This window comes from Tamandua tetradactyla, chromosome 5 (assembly GCF_023851605.1).
Source record: "Tamandua tetradactyla isolate mTamTet1 chromosome 5, mTamTet1.pri, whole genome shotgun sequence".
In the NCBI taxonomy this organism is placed as follows: domain Eukaryota; kingdom Metazoa; phylum Chordata; class Mammalia; order Pilosa; family Myrmecophagidae; genus Tamandua; species Tamandua tetradactyla.
The window spans coordinates 9,371,617-9,392,592 of NC_135331.1; the positions used below are offsets into that span (position 1 = coordinate 9,371,617).

Here is a 20,976-nt window from a genome sequence, read left to right on the forward strand (position 1 = left end):
ACAAAGAACAGCCAAGAAAACTCTTTTAGATTAAAAGAGAGTAGCCTTGACAAATAAAAGCCATGTATAATCTTATACTAGATCCCGGACCCAGGGGAAAAAATAAAGAAAACTACTGGAACAACTGATTAATCTGTTTACTGGTTACTATGTTGCATTGTGATCAATGTTAAATTTCCTGATTTTGATCATTTAGTTTAAGTTAAGGAAAATCCTTGTTCTTAAGAAACATACACAAATATTTAGGAATAAAGGGACATGATGCATGCAATTTAGTCTCATATGATTAGGAAAAATACAATGAGTATACATATACATATTAGAGAGTGATAAAGCAAATATGGCATAACGTTAAAAATTGGTGAATCTGGGTGAAAGTATACAGGAGTACATTTATACTATTCTTGCAATTTTTCTTCAAGTTTAAAGTTATTTTTAAAAAATGTCAATAAAAATCTGTGTGTAAGTACAGGTCACTTCTTTTATGGAAGAATACATCTAGAATTATCAGTTGAAAGGTAAAATAAGTACAAAACAATATTTAAATGAAAAACAAATTAAGTCATTGGATAATAGAAAGTATTAAAATGGACACTATTTCCTTCTTTTAAGATTCACTATTCCAAATGAATGTCAACATTATAAGGTGTTGAAATGGGATGGTAAACAGGAAAAAATGCAACCAATGCAAGCTAAGGTTTATAGTAAACAGTAATATTGTAATATGCTTCCACTGACTGTAACAAAGGCTATATGCTAAAACTAAAGGTCAGTATGTGGGGGATAAGGGGGGAAGTATGGGATTCTTTGCAGAAGTAAAGGAAATGTGTTCACATAGATTGTCATGAGGCACAGCTATGTGATTATACCAGGAACCATTGATTTCTTAGGTTGGATTGTATGATGTGCAGATAAAACTGTTTAAAAACGAACAGAGAGATACAAGTGCCAGGAAAATGTGGAGAAAGAGATGTACCTATCCACTGTCAACAGGGAAGCAGAGTGATGCAGCTCCTTGGAGGGCAGTGTGGTGGTTCCACAGGAGGCTAAGGGTGGGATTGCCATATGATCCTGCAACCCTTTTGCTAGGTATACTCCTGGAGGAACTGAAAGTGGGAACATGAATGGACATTTGCACACTGGTGTTTATGGAGAAAATGATTTGCAATGGATGAAGGTGGCCTGAGGGTACATCAACTGAGGAATGGAAGCGAGAACTGTGGTATGTACATACACAGACTACTGAGTACCTGCAAGAAGGAATGAAGCTGTGTGGCATGCAACTAGGTGAATGAACCTTGAGGACAGCATGTTGAATGAAATGTTCAAAATAAAAGGACAAATATTATTATGCCTCACTCATATGGACTAACTATATATATAAACTCAGAGAACAGAAGTCAAGAGCATGGATTATCAGATTGGAGCCTATTATAATAGTTCTTAGACTGTAAGCTCTTACAGCAGTCACATCTATTCCAGAGTTGTAACTGTTACTTCTGAATTCTGAGGTGCTAAGCTATCTGCATATATCCTGGTCATACCCTGGAACTTTGGTATTTGTGTAACACCTGATTCAGAATTAGAACTCTGAAGCTATGAAAGTCAGTGTTACCCTATACAGCAACTGTTAAAAAAGCTGAAAAATTGATCAGACTTCGATTAGAGATATGAATGAAGCTGATCTAGATAGGACTAAGGTAAATCAGAATACAGGATAAAGGAAGATATGGTCTTCGTTTCACAACTTCAACTTTTGCGTGAGACCAAAGGAAGAGATGTTTATTTGGTGCAAAATTTATTTTTTTTGGTAGTGCATTATCTAACTTAACTCGAATGATCAGTTTATTTGAACACCATAATTACATGGAATCTTGAATAGGGAGTGAGATCTTGTTGGTTTGCCCAGGTTAGTGTGATGGCTGGATATATCCCAGAGTAATTTAAGAGAATAAAAACGTATTTACAAAGTCCCCTTAGGGGACTGGGAAGAAAGTAAGAAATATTAAATTTCCCCTCTGGGGAATTCCTATTATTCTTGCAAGCAGCGGCAACAACCAATTCAATAGGCTGAGCCCTTAATCTTGGGTTCACCCCTATGAAACTTATTTCTGCAAAGGGGAAGTTAAACCTACTTAATATTATGTCTAAGGTCACCCCAAGAGAACCTCCAATGTGGCCTCTCTGTCTAAACCAACTTGGCAGGTGAACTCACTGCCCTTCTCCCGACATGGGATATAACTCCCAGGGGTGTAAACCTCCCTGGCAATGTGGGACATGACTCTTGGGGATGAGCTGGGACCCAGCATCATGGGATTGAGAAAGCCTTCTTGACCGAAAGGGGAAAGAGAGAAATGAGACAAAATAAAATTTCAATGGCTGAGAGATTTCAGCATCGAGAGGTTATAGCTTATGGGGTATTGGAGTGGCTAGGGGGAAGTACCTGAAACTGCTGAACTGTATTCCAGCAGCCTCGATTTTTGAAGGCTGCATAACTGAACAGTTTTTACAATGCGATTGCGTAATTATAAAAACCTTGTGGCTGACATTTCCTTTATCCAGAGTATGGACAGATGAGTAAAAAAAAAAAGACAAAAAAAAAAGGGGGGGGGGATAAAGGATAAAAAAATAGGGCAGACTGCAATACTAGTGGTCAATGAGAAGGAAGGGTGAGGGGGTAAGGGGGTATGGGTTTTTTCTTTTTATTTCCTTTTCTGGAGTGAGGCAAATTTTCTAAAAATGATCATGATGATGAATACAAAATTATGTGATGATATTGTGAGCCACTGATTGTATACTTTGGATGGACTGTATGGTACGTGAAGATATCTCAATTAAAAAAACATATTTATATATATATATATATAAAAGACTCAGTGTTCCTAATTAAAAGTTTGCATCAGTACAGGACAGATATTTACCCTTTGAGTAAAGATCATCAACACAGTCCCAACCTGCTCAGAAGCAGGGAGTACTTACATCACCAGGTTTTGTTGGAGGGCATAGCCATTTTTCCAACAACATGTCCCAGATTTTTTCCAAATTAATTTCATTAACTTCAGCTATTTCTTTTGCTGCTGAGTGGATATCTAAGATAGTCAAGATAAGGTAGTTAAAAAAATAACTCAAGTTTTCAATATAAGATAACTGGGAGTCAAAATGATAGCTTTTCTTACACAAAAGAAAAAAAGAGTTTTGTCCTCACCAGGATAATCTTGGCCAGATGAATTCTGAGTTCTTTGATTTATGCTGGGATGTTCGTACAGACTAACAATGAGATGCGCTGGTTTTCCTATCACCCTTAAATATTCTTCTGTGTTCAATTTGTGGTCTATCAACACTGCCTCTGTGCCTGATCGCCGGTACTGAATATGAAGTTTCTTCAACAAAGCCTCAGCTTTTTCACGTGTTTGATCCTTTCAAAAAATTCCAAGCAGAAAGAAATCTCATTTTTGAAATCTAAGTTGAAGCTAAGAATTCATCTTAATCAAGGTTCCCCTGCTTCTTAGTTACATCCCTAAGCATCTCCACAGAGCTCAGTCTTGTTCTCCATGTCAGGCCATCCAGACCTTGGAAACACCTACCACGAGAAGGTATGTTGAGCATACTAAAAGCCAGAAAGAGGAGCCCCTCAGTCTTACAGTTCACACATACCTGGGGTGGGATATTCTCTAGCCATCTCTCTGCTAAATAAAGGCAGAATTTCAGACTAGACATCTTGAAGGAACCTAAAAAAAATAAAAGATTTACAAGCAAATGTTAATTCTTTCAAGATAATGCATTTTTAATTAAGTTAGCCTAATTAGCAAGTTTAAAAAAAACAACAAAAATGCATACACATATGGTGCAAGGGTGGTTCAGCGGTAGAATGCTCACCTTTCATGTGGGAGACCTGGGTTTGATTTCCAGACCATGCACCCCCGCACCCCGCCACCAAAAAAAAAAAAAAAAAAAAACTTAAAAAAAAAAGCATACACATAGTAAAAAACAATTTAAATAGTATAGAAGGATATAAAATAGAATGTAAAAATCTACTACATTAAAACATATTTTAATAGTAACTACATTTAATTACTATTATTACATTTAATAGTAATGAGTAGAGGGAAATACTAGTAGTCAATCAATGAGAGGGAGGGGTAAGGGTTATGGTATGTATGAGGTTTTTGTTTTGTTTTGTTTTTTGCACGGGGAGGCCCTGGGAATCAAATCCAGGTCTCTGGCACGGCAGGCAAGAACTCTGCCTGCTGAGCACTGTGGCCCGCCCTCTTTTCTCTTTTTATTTCCTTTTCTGAAGTGATGCAAATGTTCTAAAAAATTACCATGGTGATGAATATACTACTATGTGACTATATTGTGAGCCACTAATTGTACACCTTGCACGGAACGTTTGTATGTTTAGAATGTTCATTTTGTATGTTGTTTTGGTTTGATAATAAAAAATAAATTTGAAAATAATAATAACAATAAAAAAAATCTACCATAGAAGTCCCCTCTCAGCCTTCATTCCTATATTCCTCCCAGAAGTTTTAATTTGTGTGTATGTGTGTGATGTGCAGGGACTTCAACTCAAATGGGGTACTACGCATAATGTAGTATCACTTAATGTTCTCACTTAACATATATTTTCAGTATCTTTCCAAGTCAGCCACCTAGTTATTCCATTTTATAAACATGCCCTATTTTTTAAAATCAGTTTCTAACAAACATTTTTTTAAATAGTTGTTTTCAGAAAAACTTTTGTCATAACCAAAAATATGCCAATAAATGTCTGTGATTGTGTATGTGTTTGATTATGTGAGAATATCTAAGGATTCATTATTAAAAGTGGAATGATTGGATATCAGAAAATATTCATTAATTTGTATTTTCACATAAGTGTTCAAGATTGCCTTCTCCCTGACCAAAAAGCAATGAGATTTGCTTACTTCTACGTGAGGCTTTGAAACATTCAGCATGTCACAAGTAAACAGGGAGGGCAAATATACTTTAAAATGATTGTAAAAGAGTGTGTGTCTTTATAATTTCAAAAAGCAAAACAAAAGAGTCAATCATTTTAGGTCAATTTAAGGAAGAATCCATACCTTCTGGAATATCCTGGGCAAGACTGATGGCAATAGCTACAGCCCACTCAGGGTTAACTATAGATAACAAGTAGGATTCGATGGTTTGAGTGATCTTAGTTATTTCCTTGTTAATCATGGTTGAAGATTTAGCTTGTGTTAACTTCAGTAGCTTTGGCTTTAGTTTTTTTTCGAAAACATGTTTGGCTGTAGACACATACAGAGTGTCCAAAGAAAACTTCAAAGAAAAGAAAAGTTAAAGCTGATTTATATTTCACCTTTAAGGGTCAGTTATGAAAGCAGAACAAAATCCTTCTACTCAGGATCAGAATTAATTATAGCATAAAGATATGCCTTACAAAGTTTAACATATTACCTTCATTAATTTAGAAATTAAGAGCAATGTTGAGAAGGATTCTTCACTGAGTTCTGTAGCTACAAAGGAAACAAGGAGACTATGATTTGCTTAAAGAAAAAATGTTGACTATTCAGTAAAACACACAAAATTAATCAACATACAGATAATTTTCCAGAAGTTCTGTGCTGTGCCAAAGAATATCAAGTGAAAAGGCAGTCTAGTTTGGGCAGCTGATGGCAAAGTTATGACATGCTCCAACATATACTGGTATTCTAGGTCCACTGGAGGAGAAATTCTTCTGTACGACTTCAAATGTTTCAGAAGACTCAAAGCCTATATTAAAATAAAAGCATTTTCCTGTGAGGTTAACTCACAATCTAAGTCTTTTAAAACTGCCTAGCACTATACTGTCAAAGGTTTCTATTCCTTAGACAGTTTCATTTCCATAAAGATGATCAGAGCCTTTTCTAGTTTTTCCTCTAATGTTATTCTTCCAAAATAACTTATATGATCATTAAAGAAATCATACTAGGAGAAATCAGTGGCACCCTGTTTTCGTTGAGATGTCTTCTAAAAAAAAGAATCTGGAAGTTCTCTATACTCAAACTGCTTGAGGTGTTTCAATTTAAATTAAAGATTTAATTTCCCTTTAAATACACAGAAGATTTAAAATTAATTCAGTGTACCCCTTATTCCTCTTATGCTTATGTTTCACATTTTGGGGCTTATCTAATCTTCTGAATTAGCTCATTTTCTTTTAATTTTTTTAAAAAAGCTAAAAGTTGTCATGTCCAAAATCCAGAAAAGACTAAGTTGTTACTGAAAGTAGTGAGATAGAACTGAGTCCCAGACTACCCACTAAAATACAAAGCTGACTTGAAATCAATTCCTTACACATTTCTCTTTTTGCCAGATAACAAATAGTTTTGTCTTAATTCCTCTGAATTAATCCTCTAATGATTTCACTTTCGGATAGCAGATATAAATCACAATCAGCAAAACAGGATGCCAACAAAAAAAAAAGAATATAAATGATATGAAAATTCTTTTTACTTCTGCATGCATTCTAAAGAAAAAGGGCCTACAGTGTAGAGTTTAAACAGAGTTCAAAGGATAGTCCAGAAAGATAGTGAATAAAAGTCATTTTATTTATAATCCAAATAATAGCATAAAGATGATTTTTTAAATCTTTAATAAATTTGTTATACCTGATTAATATTAATACTGGTTATCTTTTCATCAGCTTTTTCTATAACTTTCAAGACAACTTCAATCATTTCATAGTCATAGGGATCCAACTGTATAAAAACAAAAATACATAAAAATTTAAGACATTTCCACACTTGTAGAGTTTTATCTAGTTATATTCATTAGTACTCATTACAGATATAAAATCTCAATACACTATAATATTAAATTAGACAAATACTTCTTTGTAGCACGAACTAAAACTTTCTCACCTCTAAAATGAGCTCTATCAGGATAAACATGCATGCTTAAAAATGCCTGAAAAGATTTATATCTATATTTTGTGTGTGTGTATGTGTGTGTGTGCGCTGTATGACAGAATTCACATTTCATCCTTTTTCCATGTAAGTTATGAAAGGATATATTACTTAAAAAGCTGTGCAGGGCAGTATTCTTTTAATAAAGGAAGATGCTCTTATGTATAAAATTCAAGAAAGAATAAACTTGGTAAATTTAATAAGCTGATGAGATTTCTTATAAGACAAAGAATAAATATTATCCTTGGAATAATTTTAGATTTACAGAAAAATTGCAGAGATAACGCAGAGAATTTCCTTTACACAGCTTTCCTCTTATGCTAAAATCTTACACAACCTTGGTATATTAGTGAAACCTAAGAAATTCACATTGATAATTAACTCAACTACAGACGCCATTAGGATTTCATCAGTTTTTCCACTAACGTCCTTTCCTGTTTCAGGATCCCATCAGGACACCACATCATATTTAACTGCCTTGTTTCTTTAGTCTCTCTGCAACTTCACAAAGGATTTGAGGCAACATCTTTCTCTTGCTGAAATTACTTTAAAATGAATAACATATATAACTTTAAAAGGGGAAATTCATTCTATATATAGTTTAAAGCTCAGTGAAGACTGGTGAGCAATCTTTACCCTCCTTTAGAAGCAGGGTGAGAGTGGATGCCTCTAGTCTTTTTTTCTCCAATTGTGAAAAATAACATACATAGAAAAATGAAATAAATTTCAAAGCACACCGCAACAATCAGTTGTAGAACAGATTTTAGAGTTTGGTATGGGTTACAATTCCACAATTTAAGGTTTTTACTTCTAGCTGCTCCAAGACACTACTAGAGACTAAAAGAAATATCAATATGATGAGCCAGCAATCATAGTTATTTGTAAATCTGATCTTCTCTGTTTTAACTCCACCTTCTCCTTTGATCTTTCTCCCAATCTTTAAGGGCATTTGGGCTATGTCCATTCCAACTTTTTCATGTTGGAAAGGGCTGTCAATAATATGGGGTAGGGGGATGGAACTAGTTGATGTTGTAGAGAGGCTGGCCCCTCTGGGTTTCAGGACTTACTTGGCCTAGGAACACATCTGGAGGTGGTAGGTTTCTGTAAAGTAATCACAGTGCATGGGACCTTCGTAGAAAATCAGATAGTGCCCTAGGTGTTCTTTAGGATTGGCAGGAATGGTTTTGGTTGGGGTTTGGCAAATGATAAGTAGCAATGTATAGCTGAAGCTTGATTAAGGGTAGCCTCCTCCAGAGTAGCCTCTTGATTCCATTTGAACTCTCTCAGCCACTGATATTTATTACACTTCTTTTCTCCCTTTTGGTCAGGACGACATTGCTGATCCCACAGTGCCAGGGCCAGCTCATCCTGGGAGTCATAGCCCATGTTACCAGGGAGACTTTCACCTCTGGATGTCATGTCCCACACAGAGAGGAGAGGGTGATGATTTTACTTGCAGAGTTGGGATTAGAGAAAGAGAGGCCACATCTGAGTAAAAAAAGTTTTTCTGGAAGTAACTCTTACTTATAAGACTATAGGTAGGCTTAGCTTCTCTGCTACATAAATGAGCTTCACAAGACAACCTTCAAGTTTGAAACTATGTTATACAATTCCTCAAAGGTAAATTAATAGTTCCATAGTTTTTCTTCCATCCCTCAAGGGACTTTGCTTATATTTCCTGCTTTAATAATGTCTTCCTTCAACGGAATCCAGACAAAAGAGATTGAAAGGGATAAGGTCATGAAACAAATGCTTTGGAGACATAGTGAAATTAATCTGTAATGGAAAAACATGTAGTGGACACAAAAGTTCAGGAGAGAAGCCTGAGCCATTCAGGCTTCCATGGCTTGTGCTGATAAGATTTTAAAATTAAAATTTCATTTCTTCCATTTATAATGGGAAAATTGGGAAAGGAGGGAACTGATGTTTTCTTGGAAAAGAGCATAGCTAAAAATGTGGGACTCCAAGCAAAAATTTTTCAAAGGATTCCATTCTATCTCTAACGGTATACTATAATGCAAGAAATATTTGGGAGCATCTACACTTATAAAAAAACAAGTATTTCCTGTGTTCTTTATTTCTACCTACATATCATTTCTTTTCCATTTTTTTTGTGCCAAATAGAGTCACATGAATGAGATGATCTCTAGTATGCAGAAATTTTGAACAAGTATATGTTATTTTGCTGAATTACAAACAAAATATAGAAATTAAATATTTCTTGCAGTCTTATTTCCATATCCACCCACTAAACTACTCTCTGTCCTAAAAAGTCCAATTTTCAGCTCTCCTAAAAAAAATGAGACGAGTACAAAAAGATTTTTTTACACATAACAATAATGATAAAATTTAAAAACAACTTAAATGTTCATCCACAAAGGGCTTGTTAATATGAGCATGGTTGATTCAAATAGTGGAATGATAAATATGCATCAATCAAAAGTGATGAAAATGGATATGTACTGTCATGTAATGGCATTCAAAATATGTGAAGTAAAAAATGAAATTAACAAAATAGAGTATTTTCTGTAGGATGTTCACCAATATATTTAACATTTTTATCTCTAGGGAGGAGGATTATAATAAAATTTCACCTTTTGATTTATAGCTTTCTGGATAGTTAGGTAATTTGCAGCGAATACGTGCTATTTTCAAAACTGAAAAAAAACAGCTATTTTCATTTAAGACAAGAGAATTATTGCATTAAACTGTATTAAAATATATAAAAATCTAAAATTATTTCAAAATTAAAAGTCTACAAAAGATATATAACTTACACTTCCAATTTGTTACCATATGCATCTATTAATTAAGCAGGAAAGGGATATGTAAAATCACTCAGCACATTAACTTTACCATTCACCTACCTTATGCAGTATTCCACCAAGACTGATGACCAAATCTTTTGTGCTAGTCAGTAAAGGAACCATTTCCACAGCTTTGGCCAGGAGTTTGGAATGCTGCTGCTTTGTGGGCTGCATGGTGGCATCGCCCTGGCCTTGGCTGGCGTTAGTGCTGTGGAACAGCGTTTCAATGAACAGCTGCAGAGCCGCATCACAGTCCAGCTGAAATGTACTAAGAGAAGTGTTCATTCACAAACAGGTCTTGCCAAACGTAGGCATTCACAGTTTCCCACAAAAACACTTAGGTATGTATACTCATCACTGAAATCTAACCATCAAATTGTCCAGTCTTAAAATCAGACAACATACATGTCATCATAACTAATTATTGCCCCTTTAAAATCAGATATTATTCTTGGTGGATGTGTAAACTGGCACGATATTGGAGAGAAATGTGTAACAAATCAAAAACCTTTTGTTCTTTAATATAGCAACTCCATTTCCAGGAATTTCACAGAGGCAGACAAAGATACAAATATTTATAAGGACGTCCACTGTAGAAACTCTTTGTAATATTTAAAAATTGTAAACAACTCAACCATTCATCAAGACGGAATTAGTTAAATAACTTTCATTCATGCAAAGAAATATCAGTCAACAAATATGAAGAAAAGCTTTATGTACCAATGTTGGAAGACATTGTTAAGTGAACTATACCTGCTATAAAGGGTATGTAAAGTATGATTCTGCTTTTGATAAATTAAAAAATAGCATGATAGTGTAAGTATAGGAAAAAAAAAATATGAGGAATGTGCTGGTTTGAAAGGAAGTATGCCCCCTTAAAAAAGCCATGTTTTGATATAAATCCCATTTCTTAAGGGTAGAATAATCCCTATTCAATGCTGTGTGTTTGGAGCTGTAATGAGATCATCTCCCTGGGTGATGTGATTTAGTTAAGAATGGTTGTTAAACTGGATTAGGGGATGACATGTCTCCACCCATTTGAGTGGGTCTTGATTAGTTTCTGAAGTCCTATAAAAGAGGAAACATTTTGGAGAAGGAGATTCAGAGAGAGCAACACTACGAAGCAGAGAATCCACCAGCCAGCAACCTTTGGAGATGAAGAAGGAAAACGCCTCCCGGGGAGCTTCATGAAACCGGAAGCCAGGAGAGGAAGCTAGCAGATGACGCCGCATTCGCCATGTGCCCTTCCAGCCAAGAGAGAAGCCCTGACTGTGTTCGCCATGTGCCTTTCTAGATGAGAGAGAAACCCTGAACTTCATCGGCCTTCTTGAACCAAGGTATCTTTCCCTGGATACCTTTGATTGGACGTTTCTATAGACTTGTTGTAATTGGGACATTTTCTTGGCCTTAGAACTGTAAACTAGCAACTCATTAAATTCCCCTTTTTAAAAGCCATTCCGTTTCTGGTATATTGCATTCCAGCAGCTGGCAAACTAGAACAAGAAATAATGGCCAAACTCAGTGGCGATTATACCTGAGCATTGGGACTATATGGGACTAGGATGCTAATATATTCCTTCTGAGTTAGAAAAAATGATAAAGATTTAAAAATGAGGTATCAAATTTGCACAGACAAAGCAACAAAAACAATGTCTTCCAAGTCCCTATCAATAAGACTGTGGTAGTTTAATTTGCAATACAGAAGAATTGAAATATAAGGAAAAGCTTCAAGCACTATCATTTAGGTCATCCTCTTATATTCTAAGGTCATCTGAATTTATTCAGTAGGACTGCCTGAAGACAATGTGTCAAGTCATCAAATGACATGGGAGGAGAATGACTGTAAAATTAACTTAACTTATTACAGCTATTTAAATTGCAGAAAAGTGTTCGGCACCATAAAACAACACACACAAATTCTTCAGGAGACCAAATTAATACAGAAGAGAGAGAATGCATACCTCATTCTAGACCGTAGCAGTTCAAACTGAAGAGTAGTGTAATTTTGTAACTTTAAAATACAGTTTATGTACTTTGCTACTTAGATCTATGGGCAGCTGTAGCGCCTGACCTGCAGATCAGATGGTGATGGCTGTGTCATTACCTTACTTTCCACCATCCAGAGGGAAAAAGGACCAGATACTTTTCTGGTGAAGGAAATGCACTAAGCAGCTCCATTACCAATAAAGTCAGATTCCACTAATTTGCCACAAATTAGATAGAGGTTATATCACCCTAGTGTTTTCAAAGCAGTCACTCCTTACTTTGAGGAGGCTACCCAATATGGATATGTTTTTTCATATGTAAACTGGCAATAACATGCTTCAAAACTTGCAAAAATTAAATGAGATGAAGGGTGTGAAAGCGCTTTGAAAACAATAATGTGCTCGCAAATTAGTAGCGCTATTCCTTAAAAAGAAACATTTGACACGTAAATTACAAATCATGTATTCCTAGTCACAACTATAAATAGCACACTTAGTTTTAGGTTTTTTTATTCATTTGTAAGTTACTTTTTAAAATTGTCCCTAAATAATACCTTTCGCTCATTTTTACTTTAGAATTAGCCTACTCCCTAAGTTGATTTGATTGAGAAGTTTAACCACGCAAAAGAATGAACTCAAACATTTCTGATTATAGGATCAATCTGGAGCTCCTATTAAAGAACAGAGATTCCTGGGCCTCAACCCACAGCTGCTGAATCAGAATTGCCAGGGGAGAGGCACTGGAATCTGTAATTTTACTCAAGTGCCCTAGGTGAGGCTTAGAATCAGGCAAATTAGGGAAACACTAATCAGTAAATAAAAATTAAACAGGTGATATAGTAAGAGATTTATATGGCTTTGGATTTACTTACTTTGGGAGTGAGAAAAAGAAAAAACCAGAAATCTACAGACAACATCTCATAATTTTTATTACTATGTTCCTGCTGTAGGGACTACCAGTTTGTTTAGATAGTAGCAAAAATATTAAAATTTAAAGAATTACTTGCAATATTCCAGAATGAGGCTTGTGTCCATATCCATATTCTCCACGAGAGGTTTAATGAGGTCTCTTTTTGTTAGAAAATGTTGTCTGAAAACTGGTTGAAAAGAAATCTAGAAATAAAAAGAGCAAAGCAAAAAAATTCACTAAACTGAAAAGTATCAGAACAAATAGAGACACCATTACGTTTTTTTTACTACCCATTTTTTTTAAAAAGAAACATTTTCGATAGCTCCTCCAATTTTTATCTTTATCACACTATCCAACTTGACTAACATCATTATGAAATTTCAGACATATTTTGCTATGGATCCAAAAAATCTCTCTGAGCCAACCTTAAGCCTTGCCTCTCCATAAGTAAAGTTTGGCTGTTAGTGAGAGAGGGACACCAGTTCCATTTCTACATAAGAATTAGGTTTCAAAACATATATCATTTCAGCAATGGTTATGTTCTTGATAATCAAGTTTGCAAATACAATAAAATGTTGACATTCATGATAAGAGCTAAAAATATCAGAGGTGCTTTTCTTTTTCTAAAATGAAAAATAAGGGACACTTACTTTTCCATAATGGGAGTTCTTAAGGCTTGGTATATCTGTATAAATATTTTTTTTTAATTTATTTTTATTTTTTTATTTTTATTTTTTTCTCTCTATTATCGTTTTATTTTTTTCTGTTGTCTTTCTATTTCTTTTTCTGAATCGATGCAAATGTACTAAGAAATGATGAATATGCATCTATGTGATGATATTAAGAATTACTACTGTATAAATATTTTAATGTTACCTTTAACCAAATAATAGCAGCAGGAAACAGAAACAGGACTCTAAAGGGGAGGCCTGAAATAGCATAACTGCCAATTAATACTAGATATATATGAGATATATACTATCAATGAGAAAGTTAAGCAGATGAAAATGCCAGGTCTCTTGTTATTTCCTTAAAAATATAAGAAAAAGGAAATGAGGCAAAAGGTCTTTAATTATTTGAAAGCACTATCGGTGTACTTTTAATACAATTAAAATTGGAGTCAGTACATACATCTTCTTCCCAAAAGTAAGGGAAAATGACATCTTTGTTTAAAAATTTTCAACTGGGTAATCATTAATATGGATGAAACTTCATAGCAAGTACAAAGAATACTCACACCAAGTTTACCAAGACGAATACCCCACTGGGCATCAGTACTGAGTTCACAGAACTTAAGCTCCATTTCTACTTGCTGATAGAGCCTGGACAGCTGAGAGCCCACCAGAGATATTGCCTAAGAAAAATAATAAAATGGAATTACAGTGTACTTGCAAGTCAAGTAAACATTTCTAACACCTTTTAGATGATATTCAATAATAAAATCCTTATTTGTGATAAATGTGTGTGTTGTGCTTTGTTTGCAGTCATTTCTTCTTATTCAACATTCAGGTAATACAACTTTTCTTATGACACCATAAATTTAGTCTGGCTTTCCTTCATAAGAAAGGGGCAAATTTAGTTACCCTGCTGGTAAAATTACTACAAAAGGCAAAATTTAATATAGACAACATCCAAGAAGTTTTCAATCTGTTAAACTTGTCTTAAACAAAGAACTATGTTATGGATCTAGGGCATCAAGTACACTAGAGCGAGCTTAAGAAGTCAGTTACTATGACTGCATACATATTTTAAGAAAAAGCAACAGTAATTTTCTGGGTTGAACAACACTGATTTGCATATACATTTCACAGTTATGTTGCTAGTCAGGGAAAAGTTGGTCAAAATCACGTGAGTTAGCGAAACATTTTTCTGCTAAATCTTTAAGACCTAGTGGCAAAGTCAACTTCACTTCTTCCCTTAAATCATTCATACATCATGTTCAATCAAGATTTGAAGGTGTGCTTCCTTTGGTCATACCAAAATTTTGTCGTAATTCTGCCACGCTTTATCTACGAGCTTCCAGAGATTTTCAAACACTTCTTTTTCAGGTAAAAGTGTGCAATAACCAAATGCCAAGTCAAGATCCACCAGGCGACAATTAAATACCTACAGGAATCAAAAGAAACAAATTCTTCACTATCAGCCCTATAAGAAATGTTAAAGGGAGTTCGGCAAGTTGAAAGTAAAGGACCCCAGATAACTAAGCGAAGCCACATGAAGAAAAAAAAGATCACTAGTAAAGATAATGACATATGTAAATATAAATACTAGTACTATTCTATTTTTAATTTGTAACTCTACTTTTTACTTCCTACAGGATCTAAAAGGCATATGCATAAAATGTAATGATAAATTAATGATTTGGGACTCAATGTATAAATATATCATTTGTAACAAGAACTAAATAAAGGTAGTTATGTATGCTATTGAAGTTAAGTTGGCATAAAAGCAAACAAGATTGCTATAGATTTAGGATGTTAAGGTTAAGCCCCATGGTAACCACAAAGAAAACATCAGAGAAAATGCAAGCTCACAGAGACAGAAAGTAGAATACAGGCTACCATGGGTGGGTGGAAAGAGAAAAAGGGGCTTATTGCAAAATCAGGGTAGGAGTTCTATTTGGGGGAAAGAGAAAGTTCTAAAATGGATGGTGGTGAGGGTATGAAAACATTGTGTATGTGGTTAACTCTACTGAATGGTATGCTTGGGGGGAAGGTTGGGATAGGCAGATTTTTGACATGTATATGCTTCCACAATTGAAAAAGAAAGATAAATTAAAGAGATAATGACATTTAAATGCAACGCATGATATGTGATGGGATCTAAGAATGGAGGATAAATGCTCAAAAGGATACTGGAACATGAGAAAAACCTGGAATATAAAATGCTATCTTTATATCAGTGTTAAATTTCTTGGACTCAATAACTGTGCTTAAGGTGATTACATAAAATGAATATTTTTATTCATAGGCAATGTACATGCAAGTACTGTATACCCAAGGATCGCGATGTGTGCAACCTGCTGTCAAATGTTCAGAAAACAGTTAACTAGCTGGATAGATAGATGATAGATAGGAAACAGAGAAGCAGATATGGAAAAGGTGGCCACGTGTTAGAACTGGTGGATCTGGTTGTATGGGGGTTTGGGGGTATGCTGGATTTCTCCGTATGGGATTTGTATTATTTTTGAAATTGTCCTGTAATCCGAAATTATACAAAAGTAAAAAGTTAGAAAAAAAAACACAAAATCTATCTAACTCCTTTGCACATCCCTTTCTGTTAACACTCAAATCTAACCAACACCATCTTTTACTTGATATCAGTTGCTACCTCCCAACTGGTTTCCCTGCTTTCACTCCTGCCACCTCTACAGTCCATTTTTCCACAGTTACTAGAATGATCTTTATAAAATGTAAATCAGATTAAATTACTTCTTTGCTGAAAATTCCCCAACGGCTTCTCTTAGCATTCTGGCCCACGAGGCCCTATCAGGATCCAGCCCCTGCCTCCCTCTGGCTCTTCTCTCCCACCACCCGTCCTCTTACTCTGCGTACTCCAGCCACACTGGCTCTCCCGAGAAGTGTGCTTACACCTCAGGTAAGTACTGTGCTGGCTGTTTCCTCCACTGAGAACGTCCTTCCCCAAGATCTTCACATCATCGTTATTGTAAGCCATTTAGGTCTAGGCTCAAACATCAGAGACGCTTTCCTTGACTACTTGATCTAAAATAGCTCGCCAGCTGCATTATTTTCTAAATCCCCTTATTCTCTTTATTTTTCTTCCAGCAACTGAGTGTTTTTTATTGGTTTATGTTCTTGTTTATTTTACAATGTAAGGTTCACGAGCAACACAAGACTCATGATTCAGGAAATTTTCATCACATATTGTGAGTGGATGTCATAAAGCAAAACATGATATCACAGTCAAAGTCACTATCCTCTAGACAAAGAAAACACAAAAGAAAAAATAGGAAAAAATAAGCAAAATGTCAAAGAATTCCTGTGAAGCATAGGGGAAAAGATCCAGGATCCAGAGAATTGCAAAGAGAAATGCAAAGAGCTACTGCCAGATACTAACGTCATTTTGTAACTACATGGTAAACATTATTCCACATTAAAGATGATGATCACTAGTAAAGATGATCATTAAATGCAGTATGTAAGAGGGTGGCAAACATTTTTTTAAAGTAGCTAAAAAGTATAAATATTTTAGGCTAGCAGACCATGTACTCTCTGTCACAAGAAATAATAACTGCCCTTGTAGTGGAAAAGCAGCCATAGAGCATATATAAACTAATGGATGGGGCTGTAGTCCAAGAAAACTTTATTTACAAAATTAGACAGCCAGCCTTGCTGACCATAGCTTGATGACCCCTATAATATATGATCTTAGAGCAGATCTTGTACTGAAATGGAAAAAACGCTATAAAGGACATTATTGGGTCAATAACAAAATTGGAATATGAACAGAAAATTAATATAAGTATTGTATCATTGTTAAACGCAACAAAGCTGATAAGTGTACTGTGGTTATCTAAGAGTATATTCTTATTCCTGGGAAACAAAACAACTGAAGTAAAGAGCCACAGAGTATACAACTCACTGCTAATTGGTCAGAAAATGATAATATAAAATATAAAATGATCTTATAAAGAGAGAGAAAGAATGCACATGACAGCAAATAATAAAGCAACAGGTGAACTTGAATAATGCATATAAAAAGTTCTTTGTACTATTCTTACAAATTTCCTGAAACATTATTTCCAAATAAAATTTTTAAAAAACAGACTTGACAACTGGAAACTTAAACGTCCTATATAATTATTTTTTCACCATGAGTTTTTAAAAATATAAGCTAATGGAAAAATAAGCATTTTTGGATTAGAAATAAATTATAGCTAGGATAATTGGAATACTTTTTCATAAAATAAATTAAATAAACAAAATAATTAAATAGATAAGTTTCACTCTATTTCATAAACTTCCCAATAGAATCTCAATTACCTCAATGAAAAACATCAATGACAATAATTAGCTATAATACAGGTATAATACAGGTTCCTGAACCATAAAGTATTGAATTATAAGCACTATTGATAGTGAAAAGGAAAAAAAAATTATCAAAAACAACTACTCACTTTATGCAATAGAGTTGTAGCATTCCCCCTGATAAACATAACAGCTTTTTCTTTCAATTCCTTAACAGCATGACTTGATTTAACTAATGTGGTCTCTCCACACAACTTGCAGAGAAGAAAAAAAAGAATCTTTAGGTCAACTTCTATGGATCAACCTGAATTTTTTTTTTTTAATATTAAGGAACTTTGAAAATTCATCACTCCATGCAAAAGGCATTGGCATCTAATTTATAACAACAGGAAGCTGGGGCTGAGGAGATTTTAATCAGCAGGGAAGGGGTAAAAAGGAACCTTTCAAATTATTCTATTTCTTGAGTGTAGTGGTGAGACGGTATATACATTGGCTGATACACTTAACATGTGCCATTTTATTGTTGAAAGTTACACGTTAATGAAGTTGGTCATTTAAAATTTGGCATTTAATAAATATGAAGAGTAGTAGAACTGAAGGCAAACCCCTCCATGACCAAGAATCATAAGCAAGTTACTAAAAGGTAGTTGGTCTTCTAGAAATTTTTGAATGATGCTGTCAACAGAGGAAATGATTATAGTAACTTGCGCCACAATAAAACAAAGAGCTGACATACATACTTGACCTAATGTGGTAGCGTCAAAAATGCACTAGACTTGGGACTGAGAAGAGTTACCACTTACAACCTAAAGCCTTGGGTAACGTATTTTGCCTTTCTGAATCTAAGTTTTCTCTTTCACAAAATAAAGACTCTCAGAATTGTTGTAAAGATTGAGTATGAAAATGAGTGCAAGCTTCTTGAATTATACCTGAATCTTAGTAGATACTTCAAAAAAAACCCGCACAAATTATCAATTTCCTGTTACATAGCCCAGATATGAAAATGTATATTTCAAATTCTTTTATTTGGCAGTTCTTTTAAATGTGTATTTACCTGAAGCCAAAGTATTTGTTCTCAATACAGTACCTTTTCACTCCAACTGGCATTCATGAAATTTGACATAGAGTGCTGAAGACAGGTACCAAATGACCCAACTACAAATCTTAGGGCCAGTTCCCACTGGCTCGATTCCTGAAGGTTCTGAAGTAGGACAGAGATGGAACTTAAAACAGGTAAAATCAGGTTGTTTCCTGTGAAATGATAAAAGTATTCTCAGAAAGTACTTCAATATTTAGTTTAGATTCTTTTTAAACAAAGAAAGATCATATGACTGAAAATTGTTTTCAGAGACAGCCTACTTCGTCAGTGCAGGTAACTGCCATAGAATTCATTCTCAAAGTTAACTAATGAGAGTGTTAACAGGAAGCATGATTCAAACTAGAAAATAGCTAAGTCTGCTAGATAAGGAGATGTTTTTAGTTTAATTTGCCTAATGTAAATGAGATGCTTAAATCATGAGATAATGGAAACCATCTCTCCATTTGAAAACCCAAAATTTATGAACAGATTCATAAAAGTTAATGCTATAGGATGGTTTGACATTGGCTCAGTGGCAGAATTGTCCGGAATTGTCATACCGGAGACCTGGGTTCAATTCCCGGTGCCTGCCCACACAAAAAATAAAAATTAAAAAAAAGTTATTGCTATAAACCAATGAAACAATTTACTGATCCTCTGAAGGAATAACAATACACTAAGTATTATAGTAAGGATATTAAGTCAGATTCATATTTAAGACTCAAAGAATTCCTCTATTTGAGTATCTACAAAATCTTAAAACAATGTTGTATATTTTGGATGTCAAATACCTTCACTAATTGAGCAGTATGGCAAACTTGCAGAATCCAAGGGATGTCTCTTGTTTTCTACAAAAAAGAAAAAATTTGAATAGCACTAAATAAGATATTTAAATACTATGCTTTTATTAAATAATGTTTTAAAGTAAACTCTTATTTAAGTAGAAAAAGTTTTATTTTTTCTTAAGAGTAAAGTAAAATTTAAACACAGAAATATGCACAGATTAGTTTACAATTTGACAAATTCTAACAAACTGAAAACATCCATGTAGCAGCATCCAAATCAAGAAATGGAACATTATCAGAACCTTTGTAGTCCCCATCGTCCCCTTTCAGTCATTGCCCACCTCCAAGGAGAACTAGTATTCTAACTTCTAACAGTAGAGTTCAGTTTAAGTTTTTTTTTCCTTTATGTAAATGGAATCATATTGTGTGCATTCTATTTGTATCTGACTTCTTTTGCTCAACCTTATTCCTGTAAGACTCATCCATATAATCATCCTAATGCCAAAACTCTACATTTTAAAGTCCAATTAACCAGAAATATACAGGAAATAATGACACAAGTGATATTACCAGCTAGAGGAACAAATGATGAAATCAATTCATAAATAACAGGTAGCACCATTTGTGACTCAAGAACAATTCCATCCTCATTGAAGAAGTCACTGTAAGACCACTCTTCATATGGATCTTTATGAGTTCCAAAAGAAGTCTAAATACCAAATCATACAGAAGAGACACAAATAAGTTCACTGCAAAGTGGAGAGGTCATCTTCAACAAGCTGAGCCATGATCAGACATATTAGAGCTAAATGTAGTTCTGAAGGTAAATACAACTATGTCGGCCACTTTAAATAGTTACTTTAAATTAGGTACCAGGTCCAAAGAGGCCTTATTTGCTTTATCTGAGGCCCAATGTTTCAGAAAACAGTATAAACTAAAGTCAATAAATGTGACAGAAAAATACTTGATCTCATGCCCTTCAGTAGTTTTCTAGTTTAGAATAAGAAAATACAAGAGGTAGATTCAGTATTTTGTAAACTTTGTGATTTAAAAGTTTTTAAACTTTTTACTGAAGGAAATGAAATTCAAAAATACTTTACTTTCATTAGAATCCCACAGTCATCCATTTGGCACTGCCTGGAAAGCTCCACTGCAGTTAAAGTATATTTACATAGTTCTAAAGCATCTAGTAAAAAATCTGAAAGAAAATTAAGAAAAACAATTAAACTATTAAATTAATATATCATGTGTTTAGAATAATAAACAACACTCTCTTAATAATTACCATTAAAAATTCGAAGGAAGGCCAAAAGGATACAAAAAGATTTCCATCTAGCTTCGACAACACTAAATAATACAGTGCAACATTTTTCTTAAACTTGGCTTGAGAGTAAGATCAGATACCAGGAGGCAAGAATTTCATAATCCTACACAAGTGAATTTTGGCCACAGTTAATAGTAACATTTCTTATTATTTTGAAGTATTTAATCATAATA

General features: G+C 34.4%; 1 protein-coding gene across 15 annotated transcripts in view; it reads right to left on the bottom strand.

Annotated features, from left to right (window-relative positions):
* KNTC1 (kinetochore associated 1) overlaps positions 1-20,976 on the bottom strand; it is a 172,055-nt gene that overhangs the window by 18,321 nt on the left and 132,758 nt on the right. For 14 of the 15 annotated variants that reach the window (XR_013175534.1, XM_077159714.1, XM_077159713.1 and 11 more), the window contains 16 exons: positions 20,580-20,677; positions 20,050-20,188; positions 19,486-19,542; positions 18,704-18,867; positions 17,766-17,870; positions 14,606-14,734; positions 13,866-13,982; positions 12,722-12,831; positions 9,794-10,001; positions 6,630-6,719; positions 5,583-5,754; positions 5,440-5,498; positions 5,085-5,301; positions 3,655-3,728; positions 3,206-3,416; positions 2,980-3,089 (listed from right to left, as the gene is read on the bottom strand). Coding sequence is in view for 14 of the 15 variants with exons in the window: in XM_077159714.1 (XP_077015829.1) it covers positions 2,980-3,089; positions 3,206-3,416; positions 3,655-3,728; positions 5,085-5,301; positions 5,440-5,498; positions 5,583-5,754; positions 6,630-6,719; positions 9,794-10,001; positions 12,722-12,831; positions 13,866-13,982; positions 14,606-14,734; positions 17,766-17,870; positions 18,704-18,867; positions 19,486-19,542; positions 20,050-20,188; positions 20,580-20,677 (2,060 nt within the window). In the remaining variant the exon portion in view is untranslated. The remainder of the gene's footprint in view (positions 1-2,979; positions 3,090-3,205; positions 3,417-3,654; positions 3,729-5,084; positions 5,302-5,439; positions 5,499-5,582; positions 5,755-6,629; positions 6,720-9,793; positions 10,002-12,721; positions 12,832-13,865; positions 13,983-14,605; positions 14,735-17,765; positions 17,871-18,703; positions 18,868-19,485; positions 19,543-20,049; positions 20,189-20,579; positions 20,678-20,976) is intronic. The other variant, XM_077159724.1, reaches the window with a different exon arrangement.